This window comes from Hevea brasiliensis, chromosome 8, assembly GCF_030052815.1.
Source record: "Hevea brasiliensis isolate MT/VB/25A 57/8 chromosome 8, ASM3005281v1, whole genome shotgun sequence".
NCBI lineage: Eukaryota > Viridiplantae > Streptophyta > Magnoliopsida > Malpighiales > Euphorbiaceae > Hevea > Hevea brasiliensis.
The window spans coordinates 29,531,359-29,545,016 of record NC_079500.1 but is presented as its reverse complement, the minus strand read 5'-3'; the positions used below and the strand labels follow the sequence as shown (position 1 = coordinate 29,545,016).

General features: G+C 33.4%; 1 protein-coding gene across 2 annotated transcripts; it reads left to right on the top strand.

Annotated features, from left to right (window-relative positions):
• The first annotated feature begins 443 nt into the window (after window positions 1–443).
• LOC110659843 (B3 domain-containing protein Os01g0234100) lies at window positions 444–4,551 on the top strand. 2 transcript variants are annotated; one of them, XM_058151524.1, is made up of 7 exons: window positions 444–659; window positions 743–829; window positions 2,023–2,054; window positions 2,157–2,319; window positions 2,406–2,612; window positions 3,428–3,518; window positions 3,614–4,551. In XM_058151524.1, exons 1-7 carry the CDS (start codon window positions 552–554, stop codon window positions 4,354–4,356), a joined length of 1,431 nt encoding a protein of 476 aa, XP_058007507.1. In that variant the 5' UTR covers window positions 444–551; the 3' UTR covers window positions 4,357–4,551. The 2 variants fall into 2 exon arrangements, with proteins under 2 accessions (XP_058007507.1, XP_058007506.1); XM_058151523.1 differs by having other exon boundaries at window positions 445–659; window positions 3,611–4,551.
• Window positions 4,552–13,658: the final 9,107 nt, after the last annotated feature.

Sequence of the window (13,658 nt, the reverse complement as noted above, 5' to 3'; positions counted from 1 at the left end):
TGCAATTATTAAAAGAAATTTAGGATACAATTGTAAAGTAAAGTTTGAAATTTGTTTTTAATATTTTCCTTTTTAGATGGTTTGACATATAATTTTTATTTTATAAAATTCATTTTTTTTGTTACATTATAAAATTGATAGTTAATTAAATCAAATTAATATATGGATGAAATTTAACTTTAAATTAATAACGTGGATCAAATTTAATTATTAATTAAAAAAAATAGTTACTAATAAATGGAATCCATAAAAATAGAATAAATTTAGTTTATCCCTAGTATTACAGTGTAGTATTTACTTTACTCTTTGGAATCTAAAAATATGCATCACATTGTGAAAAGAAATTAAAATAACAACAATTAAAGGAAATAACAGTGAAGAAATTCTGACATATTAAACTTGAAGACAAATGTTTCCAACTTTCTATTACCTCATAAATATTTTGCTAATGCATAGCACCAAAGCCCACTTGCTGTTTCCTCAAAGACATTATCAAGGACACAGAAACCTGTAATAATAGCTACAGGAAACCTGTCTTAACATATCACTTCATGGATGCCAAGGAAGAAGGAGAAGCCACTACTCCTCCTCCTTCTTCTGCTGCTGCTTCTCAGTCTTCTCCTCTCTCTAGGCAAATCACCATTTATTCCTATCCCAAGGTCTGTTTCTCTCTGTTTCTTTATCTTCGTGCATGTCTGATTGTGCTTGTTGATCTCTGCGAATCTGTGTTATTCATTGGCAGGCTAGGAAAAGGAAGTCACGAGGGTCCAAGACAAACCTGACCCAGATCCATAAGGAGTCTCCAGAACCTAACAGCGGCACTGAACTTGTGAGAACTAAATCTTTTCTTCCCTTTTCTTCCACTTGCTGTTTTGCTTCTTTTATTGTAAAAAATTTTCAATCTCTTCATGAATTGGAGAATACTTTTTGCTTCAATCCCTGTTTTCCTGTTTTTTATTAGCTCAACTGTTATCATTTTCAGATGGGCGAAACATTTCTGTAGAGCTTTCTCTTTCTCTCTCTCTCTCTATTAATTTGTGTGCTCGCTTATCTCAGCTGCTTGCTATTGTTTTGTTATTTTTAGGGTTCTCTTTTTTCCTTCTTCTTAACTTTGTCTTCTAATCAAATTTTATGTTCAAAGCTGGAGTTAGGAGAAACCCTTTAGTAAAGTTTTTGGGAAATTCCAAAAGCTCAGGCAGCAATAAATTTTCATTTCCACAGAAATTATACATCAGGAAAGAAAACACTGTGAATCTAACTTTGAAAACTGAAATCCATCCTAATCCTGTTCCAGACTCATTCGAAGAGAAGAATCTGCATTAGCTTTAACTCTAGCAGCAAGCAGGTGTTCCCTATTTGGGACAGCACTTGCAATTTCTCTGGGTTTTAGTAGCCCTTTTTTAGGTGGTTCTTTCCTTTCAATTTCAATTCTTACTCTAGGTACTTTCATTTTTGCAATTTTTGTTTTGGATACCTGAACTCTTCTTTAGGTGTCATTTTCTAATCCATCCCCAGTAAAATGAACCTATCTGTGAAATGAGAGATTTTAAATTTGGGATAGGCTTTGCTCAGCTTTGACAGCACAATCCTTCAGTGCAAAACACAGGTGACTACGAAGTAGAGACCCATGGAGTTCCAGCTGTACTTAGCAGCCTAACTGAATGTTTTAGAAGTGGCTTTAAATTTGTTTCTTTCATGTATATTAATATTTTTATGCTTTGTTTTTATTTCAAGGCTGTGAAGAAAAACCAAAATTTAATTTTCTTCTAATATAAGCCATTGATGTGGGTGTTCAACAACTACTGGAATGGTCCCTCAGTTTGCTGAAATTTATGTATCATTTTTGTGTTGTTTTTACTCATAACAAGCCTGTTGGGTTCAAATACAAACTTAATTGATTGCTTTGCAGTTTATCCTTTTAGATACTTGACTGCTATTGCTGCAATTCATTTAGTGATATTAGATATATATTGAGTGATGAATTTAATTGGAAAAAGAAAATCTCTATGATTTCTTGAGCAGGGCTTATGTGATAAATTCAGCAAGCCTACAAGGTCAGGGATTTTGTTCAAGTGTTCTGTACTTACAATCAGGTGATAAGAATTGAGTCAGATTAGCTTCATGTATTGATTCTTTTTCCTTGTTTGTTTTTAAAGCTGCAAACAAAAGAGAGGCGTGGTCAATGATTTCTATGATAGCTCTGAATCTAAGTCTTCTGCTATGGAGCGGGCAGAGGAGATTCAAGAAAGTTTAGAAGCTTCATTCCCTAGCTTTGCAAAGGCTTTGGTTCGGTCAAATGTTACTGTTGGATTTTGGATGGTAATCCTGACTTTGTCCTAAATTTAAGAATAAGACACCATCTCGTTTTTTTCACACCTTTATGTGTTCAACTTCTTTGATGACAGCATCTTCCTATGCGATTCTGCAAACTGCATTTGCCAAAGCATGACACAACAGTTTTCTTGGAAACTGAAAATGGAGAAGAATACATAATAAATTATATTTCAGAAAGGACAGCACTGAGTGGTGGATGGAAAGCATTCTGCTCTGCACACAAGTTACATGAGGGTGATGTCCTTGTTTTCCATTTAGTCAAACCTTTAAGGTTTAAGGTACCATTTGCTGCTGCCATATGCTCTTTCTATTTTTTAATTGCCATTTGATGTAGTAAATCTTTAAGAAATAAAATCATCAGGAAGAAGCATTCTAAAAGTTTCAAAGGCTATTGTTGTACAAAGTGGTTCATACCTCCCCACACCACACCTCCCCTCCCCCCCTTCCCTTTTCCCTTCGGTTTGCAGCTCTGGGACCTGTAACTATGGTTTTCTTTCCAATGAAAACTTAGGTTTTAAAGCAATTCATAGCATGGAGGAACTAGAGGAAAATTGTCAATGAAGCTCTTCTAGATAATTGCATTTAGCCCATAGTTTTTCAGTGCAGTAACCGGAAGGAAGAAAGCCTGGGGAAGTGTGATTCATCAAAATGGAAACAGAAAGAGAATCAAAGACTGGTTCAATTGGATGAGTAAACTCAACTGTTCTCATTAAGAGTTCACTGAGCTGTGATTGCCTAGTCCTAAAAAAATCCTTTCCTCTTTTGCTTTCTCAAAATTAGTGGAGCAAGTTCTACTTTCAAGTTGTCTTATTTAACACATGGGTGGGCTAAAAGAAGTCACCCTTTGTTTGCAGAAACATGCAGATACCACGCACTGAGAAATTTGTGCATATAGAGACATTGCTCAATTCATGGAAAATGGAAGCAAAAATTGATTCTTGCAGATAGATAAAGCACTAGAAAATCTGAATCAGATCTTTGGCTCTTATATGGACTACACTGTCCTCCTTTTGTTTGTACTGCTACAAGTGGTTACAACTTTATTTCTATAGGTTGTTTACTGCAGTAGTCAACTCAAGTATCATTCTTGTAGGTGTACATAGTGCGAGGAACTGTTTCAGCCAAAACTAATGGGAAGTTAGATATTCAAAAAGTGGATGCTCCTGAAAAACAAATCACCTCTGGTATGTGTTCTCTCTTTTGTTGCTTTACAATTTGTAAATGATCCCATGAAGTTGCTGAATCTAGTCTTTTCATTTCCTTGACGCAACGATAGAAGATCGAGATGAGAAGGACATACAAGGGCATAAAAAGGGCAAGCATATGGAGCTTCCTTCAACAGACCTGCAGGACAATAACCAGGAGAATAGCCTGATGGTTTTGAATGAAGAGCCTGGAGCAACTAAATCTGAGAATGACACTGAAGATCATTGCTTGAAAACTTTGGAAGTTGTCACATCTTCAGGAACTGCTGCTGATTTTAAAGACGTAGAAAGCATTGAAAGTTTCAGCATTCTCATCAATGGCTTGGCTATAGAATGCGAGCTTTCTGATCACCAAAGGACTAAATACTACGAGTTATGCTGCTCACAAAGATCATTTCTGCATGACAATCTTCTCAAGAGTATTAATTATAAATTGGCTGCTGAAATAATAATTGAAACTGTTAATGTTTCAGAGGCCATCAGAGCTTCCAACCTTACCAGCTCTCATGCAGATTTTGCAGTTTGGGACAAGACTTTGAAAGGCTTTGAGTTGCTGGGCATGAATGTTGGGTTTTTACGATCTCGGTTGAGCAGGCTAATGAGCCTTGCTGCAGAATCAGAAGCGGCTGTTGAATCAGAGTGTAGAGAATTTAGAGTAGAACAAGCTCGTTTAGATGCTGAGATGAGAAGTCTTGAATCGAAGCTTATGGAATTGAAAGAGCAAAGAGAAAGGCTAGATGCTGAGATAGAGGCTCTGAAGGTGAATGCTGAAATGCATGAGCTGATGTTTCAGGAAGCAGTGAATGCTCCATGGTAGGAAAATGGTTTTTGAGGAACTGAAGCTTATGTTTCAAGAAGAAACAATGAAGGGGAAGATTTACTAATGAAATAGGTGTACGAGCATTGTTCTACTTTGATTCATTGTTGTTAAATTACTTGTAGTCATGTATTATGTATATCAACTGACAGAGGAGATATTGTAGGCTGTATGAGTTATGAGGTAATTTTTTTTTAGTATAATTGGCTCTGATTGAGATTCAAATTCGAGACATTACATCTTCAGAGAGAATTTTAGTATCACTCGAGCCATAACCATTTTAATTCTCTTCACTTTTTTGGGGTGGTGTGCGCCTTGTGGCTAGCATGTTTATGAAAAAAGTTGGGGCATAATTTATATAAAAATTTAATTATATATGTGGGTTATATAAGGTTTATAGAACCAATCCGGTTATTGAATGAATTGGGATTTAATATAATAATCTCTTAAAAACAATAATAATGTATTATTATAATCATTAATTTAATATATTTTATAAATAATTATTACAATATAATTACTTATATTTTAAAAAGTAATTTTAAAAATAATTTAAAATTTAATTTAGTTTTTTTAAACAATAAAATTTAGAGTTAAAAAATAATATTTTATGATAAAATTTAATAATTTAAGTTAATATATTAATAAAATAAATTATAGATATAATTAATTATTTATTCACAATTTAACAAAATAAATAAAATTTATTTTTTATAATTAATATATGAAAATGTTTATTAATTATTTATTTTAATATAATTTTAAATTATATAATATTATTCTAGAGGTAAGATAGATATATATTTTGTTAGAAATATAGTTTGGGTCACCCATGTGGATCAACTCGGATCCATTAGACTTAAAATTAATATTAAGAATAATCGCATGAAAAGTCATGAATATTACTAAAAGGTAGCAAAAATCTAAAAGTCATGTAAATTGTCAAAATGTGACAAAATCCAAAAGTCATGTACATTGGTTAAAAGATGTAATTACTTGAAGAGATACAATTTTTCTTAATAGTTACATGCATAAAGTTATGCAACTTTTAGCCAAAAAGTTGGTACACTTTGAGTAACTATATATAAGAGCCTTACAAGCCTTTTGTAATAAGTAACAAAAAGACAAATGAGTATGCATTTGTGCGAGTGCAAGTTTAGCCCAATTCTTAATTTTTGGAGGCTCTCATTTTAAACAAGTTATGGAGTAAATTATTTTTACAAATAAGGTACACATCTGGACTATGAACTAATCTATATAGTTCATGTTATTCATGTGATTATTGTAAAGTCTTCACTTTACGTAGTCCGTACATTCTGCTGCTCCGATAACCTAATGTCTGTTCGGACAAGTCAGGATGTCTGGGACTACACTTCAGTGACAGTGAAAAGGCATAAAATGATGAAATAAATAATAAGAAATACAAGAAAAATTAAGAAAAAAATAAAAAGAGAGGAAATGAAACTAGGTTAAACGAGCCGACGCCGTAGCGATAGGTGACCGCACCGGAAAGTTATGGCGAAGGCAATTGTCGACCCCAGGATCGCGGGGAACCCTCGAAAATAATTTTTAGGATATAATTAAAAGTCTATAGAGGTGTAATTAACATTATAAATTTCAAAGAAAAATTAATGAATTAATATAAATAAAAACAAAAAAATCAAGAAACCGATAAAAATCGGTGTTATCAAAAATCGAGAATACAACTCGAAGAGGGACATTTTGATCAATTGACACCTAGAGTTGACTTTTGACCTAAATGCTCATGAAAATAAAGTGATCTTAAATTTTGAAAATCACGTGAAAAATGAAAAATGAAAATGAATTATATAAATAAGAAAAATTATGGGGTAAGATTTTGAATAATTAAAAGTTTAATTAAACTAATATTATCTTAATATTAGTGGACCACTATGGACTATATAAAGCTTAAGAAATCAGAAATTCTCCACTAACATTCTGCAATTCATCTTCTCTACTTAACCTTCACCATTGCCAGACCAAACTTGAGAGAAATCTCTCATGGCCGCCTCACTTTTCAAGTCTAAACACTATGATCAAGCCATAATTTCCATAGCTTGTCTTCATTAAAGTTACTCCCCACCTTGCAAGGAAGAAGTTAATAGTAATTTTAAGAGGTTTTGGTGAAGTTTGATCAAGCTTCAAAAGAGGTAAGTACATTACTTGCTTCATTAAAGTTGTAATTGAGGTTGTGGTGAGTTAGATTGTGGAAGAAATTATGAGATTTGATAAGTTATGGAGATGCTCCATTTTCGGTAGTTTCATGTTCATGGAAGTTTAGTTAATTTTTTTATGTAAATGGTGATTTTAAGAGTTGATTAGAGTACTTAAATGTATAAGAGTATAATTAGTATATATGTGTTTGAATTGAGTATTTGAACTATTGAATTTTGGGGTTTTTGAAAGAAATTGTGAGGGCTTGGTAAGTTGAGCAATTCGGTAGCCTTGTGGTGCATGAAAGATTGTTTAATTTCATGAAAATTATTTGATGAATTATTGTACCAAGGATTGAGAAATAGGTATGTAAATTATTGTTGGGAATTAGATGTGTTAATTAGGTATATTCATGTGTCTATATTATTGAAATGGGACTTGTAATTCTGAGTTGTAATTAATGTATTAAGAATTATTATATTCTGCCCAAGTTGACCAAAATGTGATATGATGACTGGTTATGATATGATACCAACTTAGAATTGGGTATTAGAAATGGACTTATAGCAAGGTGAATGTGCAATTGATAGGTATTTGAGCAATGTGTTTAAGGGCAGTATGTAATTGAGCTTATAACCCTAATTGTGTGACCCTAATGGGTATGAGGTCAATTGGAGGCAAAACTAGACATAAAATAGGCCAACTTTCATGCAGAAATGTTGCTGAAATTCTATCCGGAAACTGCCCGTAAAATTGACCTAATCCGGAATTGGTAACTTGGTAACCTTAAAATCTGACCATATGAACAGTAGTCAGTCTTTTGACCATAACTTACTCAAAACAAGTCCAAATGACCTGAAATTTATACCGTTAGAAAACTTAGACATAGTGCTACAACTCTTATGAAGACACCAAAGCCCAGAAATAACCAGAACCAAGTCAATTTTCTTGCCCAAGTTAGGGTACCAAATCTGCCAGAAATGAATTGACCTAAAAGTAACCTAAAACTTGCAATGTGAATGCAATCTGTCCAGTTTTAGTAAAATGACCATATCATGGTCTATATAACTCAGAATGATATGAAATTAGTGGCAAAAATTCAATAAGACATAGACCTATAAAATTGCTCTTTTGACTAGAACCTAAAAACTAAAGAAAATAGGACATTTAGCTAGATCAAATCAACATACAAAATCTGGAAATTTGCATAAGTAACTATTGAGTCTAGAATTGTCTTTTAAGTATAACTTGAGCTAGAAAACTCCAAATAGAGTGATTCAAAAAGAGAATTAAAGCTAAGACAATAAGAAACAACTTTGGTGAAGGACACTTAGCCAAATTCTCACAGTAACCAGACCAATGGAACAAAATAAAACAGTGAACTAAAACTAAAATTTTGGAATTTCACCTAGGGAAAGTAGAAATTGAATTGGCAATCAATGCCAACAAAATTTGTAACACCCCTATGTTCAGTAGTGCGTTCTACTATTTCGGTGACCAGTGTCTGTCCGGACAGCTAGGATGCCTAGAACTAAATTTCAATATTAGTAAAAAGACATAAAATAATGAAATACAAGAAAGGAAAATACAAGAAAAACAAAGGAAAAATAATAGCAATGCAATGAAACTAAGTTAAACGAGCCAGCACCGCAGTGATGGGTGACCGCACGGGGAAGTTACGGCGCAGGCAATAGCCAACCCCAGGACTGCAGGGAACCCTCAAAATTAAATTTCGGGACATAAGTAAAGGTTTATTAAAACATAATTGACACTAGAAATATCAAAGGAAAATTAATAAATTAGTACAAAGAAAAATGAAAAATCAAGAAACAGACAAAAATCGGTGTTACCGAAAAATTGGGAATACAACCCGAAGAGGGGCATTTTGGTCATTGACACCTAGAATGGACTTTTGACCTAAATGTCCATTATTAATAAGTGGTATTAAATTTTTGGAACTCCATGAAAAATGAAATTAAAAATGAAATGCAATTAAAAGAGAAATGGGGGATTAGTTTGCAAATATTGAAACCTTGGATTAAACTAATGTTTAATTATTATTAGTGGACAATTAGTGGACCTTAGTGGGGGTATAAATACCCATAAGTGGACAGCAATGACCACTTCAGCATTCATTTTCTTCATTTTGCACAACCATGGCCGAAACATATTCTCTCAAAATCTCCATGGAAGGTTTCAATCAAAGCTCTCAATCCTCACCATTTTTCCACATAAAACCACAAGTTGCCTTCACAAGAACTTGTCCTTACCTCATGGGCAGCATGTAGGAAGCAAAAAGAAGAAGTTTTGGTGAGGTTTAGCAAGCTCCAAATAAAGGTTAGTGCTTAATCTTTCCATTTTCCTTCACTAATCCTTGTGTTGAGCTTTGGGTAAGTTGAATTGCTAAGAAAAATTGAGGAAATGATTGAGTATTGGTGAACCTTAGTTTTGGTAGCCATGAAAATGCATGGTTAGTGACTTATTCTTATATTTAATGGATGGGAATTAAGATTGATTAACTCAAATAAAAGTTATAGCAGGTTAATGTCCAAGTATGTGCATGTTAGTGCTTGAATTAAGGGTTTGAAATGGGACCTTGATGCTTTGAAAAACTGCCATGTTTGGTAGCCTATAATATTATGAATTTGTGTGTGTGAAAATGAAGTTTATTAATGAAATATGATGGTGTTGAATTGTGGGTAGTTTGTATAATTGCCATGGAAGTGTATGTGTAAAATAAGTATTGATGTACATTGAATTTGGGTGGATGTGAATGTTGGACTTTAATGGTGAATTGTGTGCATTGAGCACTTGAGTGTTCTGCCCAATATGCTTGCTGGAATTGTGTTTAGTATTTGTAGAAGTGCTATGAATGAATAATGAAGTCATGAGGAGGAGAAGGAATGTCAAATTGGAAGTGTAATTGTCTTGTGCAGGTTGTGTGTCATTGGCAGTACCTAAATTAGGTTATAAGTGCAAAATTGTGAACCCAATTGGTATGAGGCCAATGGGGGGGTGAAACTAGACACCAAATAGGCCAACTTTCATGTAGAAATGTTGCCAAAATTTTGCCTAGAAACTGACCTTAAAAATGACCAAATCCAGATTAGTGACTTGAAAGCCTGAAAATTTACCATTTGGGTAGCAGTTACTGTTTTGGCCATAACTCACTCAAAATAGGTCTAAATGACCTAAAACTTTTACCATGAATAGATTAGACATAGAGCTACAACTCTTATGAAGACACAAAAATCCAGAAATGACCATAAGCAAGTCAAAAGGCTTGCACAACTTTGGGTATAAAAACTGCCAGAACCAGAAATGACCTAAAAATGACCTAAAGTTGTCATTTTTGTGCAATCTGTCCAGCTTTAGTAAATTGACCATATCTTGGTCTATGCAAATCAGAATAACCTGAAATTTTGCCTCGAGTGCAATAAGACATAGAGCTACAATTTTTCTTCTTTGACCAGAAGCTAAAAACCAAGAGAAGTAGGACTTTAAGTTAGACCAATTTAGCACACAAAAATTGAGAACTTGACATTTACATAGAATGATGCTTGAAATAATTTGGCAATGAATGCCAACTTGTAAAAATGGTAAATTGCACTATATTGGTAGCATATTGAAATGCAAAATGTGACATATTGTTAACATTAAACCTAATTCACTTAGAGTGCATCAAGGGTCAACATTATAGGTTGACTAAGGAAAACAATAGAATTAAATAAATTAATTATTGAACCTTATTGACAGAGACAGTTTAATGAGTACTAAAACACTTCAAATTGTGTGTTTCAGTTAGCAAAGACTCAGGGAAGGGGAAGGAAACACTGAGTGAGGGCCAAGAGGTTACTCTTCAGAGGTTTGTGTACAACTAGTTTTTAATTGATTTTGTTCTGAATATTTTATATGATTAAATGAAGTTATTTTCCTTATGTATTGTGTTTATCAAGTATTGGATTTAATTTAATGATTATTGAAATTATTATAGTATGTGTGAATTTAGCTTTGTGAAATGATATTTCAATAAGTATTAAGCATTGTTGTGGATTGAATAAATTATGTTTTGAAAAATTGTGATAGAAAATGTTTTGAATTGTGATGGACAATTTGCATGGAAAAATGCAAACTTATGTTTTGAATTGTGATGAGCATAAAAATTATTAGATATTGGAATTGACTTTGAATCGAATTGTATTGTGATTTATGCTCACAAAAAGGGCAAAGAGATTCATGATATTGTTTTCTATCTCACTATAGATGCTTGACTAGGTTATTACCCGTCTCTCTCATTTGTTAAGGAGACAATGGAGTTAGTTTTGTTTTGATTACCATGGTACGTGCACAGGCTTAGATTCTCCTCTTATTAGAGGTTAGATTTAAGTTTTTATGTTATGGCCCTTTCGGAAGTGTCATTATTGTGATGTGTACTGTGCACGATGATTCGATCTCCCCGACCATAAGGAGTTAGAATCACCCCGAAGATGGCCCTTTTCGGATTAGTTTTGCATAGTTAGTGAGAAAAAGAATGGTTTTTGAATAGTAAAGAATTGTGATTTCAATTATGATTTAAGTATAATTGATTTTTTTGGAATTGCCTTAAATGTTTGGTTGTGATTTGATAAATTGAATTTCGTGATCAAAGTCATTTCATACAAATGATTTATGTTATTGGCAATGAATAATTTGATTTTTGAAATTTGATGAGTATCCTGATTTCCAAATTATTTGCTGTAATTTTGCTGTAATTTTTGCTAAGGTATATTGAACTATGTTTTAAGTTATAGTTGTGCACTACTGAGTTCACCACTCAGCGATAGCTTTGTATGCTATCCAGGTGAAAAGAGCATAGAGCAGTTGAGTAAGCTTCTTTGAAGACACATTCAGATCAGTTCCAGGTATATCATAGGTATACACATGTACATAGGTTTTGATGTATGCATGTAATAATATGTATGTAAATTATTTTAGCAGTTGTATAAAAAAACTCTTATAAAGTATTTTGGTATGTAATTAAATGTAAATTATTGTAATGTAAATTTGAGATTTCACTTACCTGTATAATTTTGTAATATTAATTTTTTAGTCTTGTAATCAATGAAATATTTCTTTCATGATGAGGTTGGTTTGAAAATGAAATGATTTGATTATTGAGATTGAATATTAAGATGAAATGAAGTTTATTGGAGTTGTATTTGAGAAAACATATTGAGAGTGTTTTCCTTTTTAGGTTTCAAGAACTGTTTTCTCAAAATACAGCTGGCACTCTGCCGAAATTTTGAAAAATTTTTATAACACCAGATTTTAATCGATGATTTAAATTTATCGAGAATTGTTTTAAAATCTATTGTAGCATATTTAATGGGTTACCGGTAGGAGAAGTATCGTAATTCATTACGTGTACTATGGGATCATGTTACATCTTACGGAGGAGTAGGGTGTGACATGTTTAGTGGTATCAGAGCAATGGTTTGAAAGTAAATTTTGAATTGTGAATTTGAAATCTTTTGCCAGTAAATACAACTGCTCAAATATTTGATACATATACTACATTTACATCATAAATATGAACTAATGGAGAGAAATCTCCTTGTGTTTGTTGTATAAGAAATAGAAAATCCTGTGAAAAGATATGGAAGAGAAGAATAAGACAATTGAATAGTCTGTGATGGCAAAAGTACAAAGTGAGGCCCCAGCCCCTCAGAGAGTCAGAAGTCTGACTTTATCAGCCCCACCTGTACAAATTACTACACAAATGGCTCAGCAAATGGCCACTTTCTTTCAACAAATGGTTAATAATCTGTCAGCCCAAGCCCAAGTACAAACCCAACCCCACAAGGGCAACGTGAAATAGAGAAGAGGGAGAAACCTATGAGTCAGAGCTCGAATAGTCATCTGGGAAATAAAAGCAAGACATAAAAGAACAATTTCCTTTTAGGAAATGGGGCCAAACAGTGGCCACAAACTGTCCAAAGTGATACGCAAAGTTAAAATCTCGAAATTGAACCTAAAGAAAGGTTCTTGAAAAACATTATTGGCTTATCCCTACTAAGTCACTCTATACTAAATTACTTGAAAAAGGTATGTGGGACCCACTTTCTCACTATACATTGACATGGAAATTTCGTTATTACTACATGCTAAATCACATGAAATAGTGATGTGGGACCCACCTTTTCCACAATACATGGACATGAAGATTTTGTTAGACAATTGATAATGCTTAATTGCTCAAAGTAAACCTAGGCTTATGTATATTGTATGGATCGATTGGTATACCAATTAGGGATTACAGATAGCAGTACTGCCTACATGGAAAGTCATGGATTGACAATGTATGGTTGATATGATTTTAAAAGACAATGAATATCGGTATCAGGGGGCTTGCAGTGTAACACCCCTAAGTTCGGTAGTGCGTTCTACTGTTCCGATGACCAGTGCTGTCCGGACAGCTAGGATGCCTAGAACCGTACTTCGATATGAATGAGGAGACATAAAATAATGAAATACAAGAAAAGAAAGTACAAGAAAAACAAAGGAAAAATGATAGCAAAGAAATGTAACCAAGTTAAGCGAGCCGATAACCCTAGTGATGGGTGACCGCACCGGGAAGTCACGGCATGGACCGTTGACTAGCCCTGGACTGCGGGGAACCCTGGAAAATATTTTTAGGACTTAAATAGACCCTTATTGAAGTATAAATATCATTAGAAAAATCAAAGAAAAATTAAATAATTAGTACAAAGAAAAGTGAGAAATCGAAAAACGGATAAAACCCAGTATTACCGAAAAATCGGGAATGCAACCCGAACAGGGGCATTATGGTCATTTGACATCCCGAAGTGTCTTTTGACCTAAATTTCCATTAAAAATAAATAACATTACACTTAGAAAATAAAATGAAAAATTAGTTTAGTGGTACCTAATGTAAATAGCCAAAAGTGGAGTGAAAATTGTGTAATTAGCACTTAAATCTTATTAAATCATTTTTCTTAAGTAAGTGGGGCACTATGGGATTAAAATATATGCTAAGTGGGCAGATTGCTTCCATCAAACTTCATCTTCTCCAAGGTTCCTCAACATTGCCGAATTGAAGAAGTGAAGAAACCACCATGGCCATTTTC

Excerpts from the sequence above, each read along its gene's own strand:
- LOC110659843 (XM_058151523.1), top strand. The coding sequence starts at position 552 with ATGGATGCCAAGGAAGAAGGAGAAGCCACTACTCCTCCTCCTTCTTCT. Across the intron at positions 830-2,022 it reads CTAACAGCGGCACTGAACTT|GGCTTATGTGATAAATTCAG; the intron begins GTGAGAACTAAA and ends TTTCTTGAGCAG. Across the intron at positions 2,613-3,427 it reads TCAAACCTTTAAGGTTTAAG|GTGTACATAGTGCGAGGAAC; the intron begins GTACCATTTGCT and ends TCATTCTTGTAG.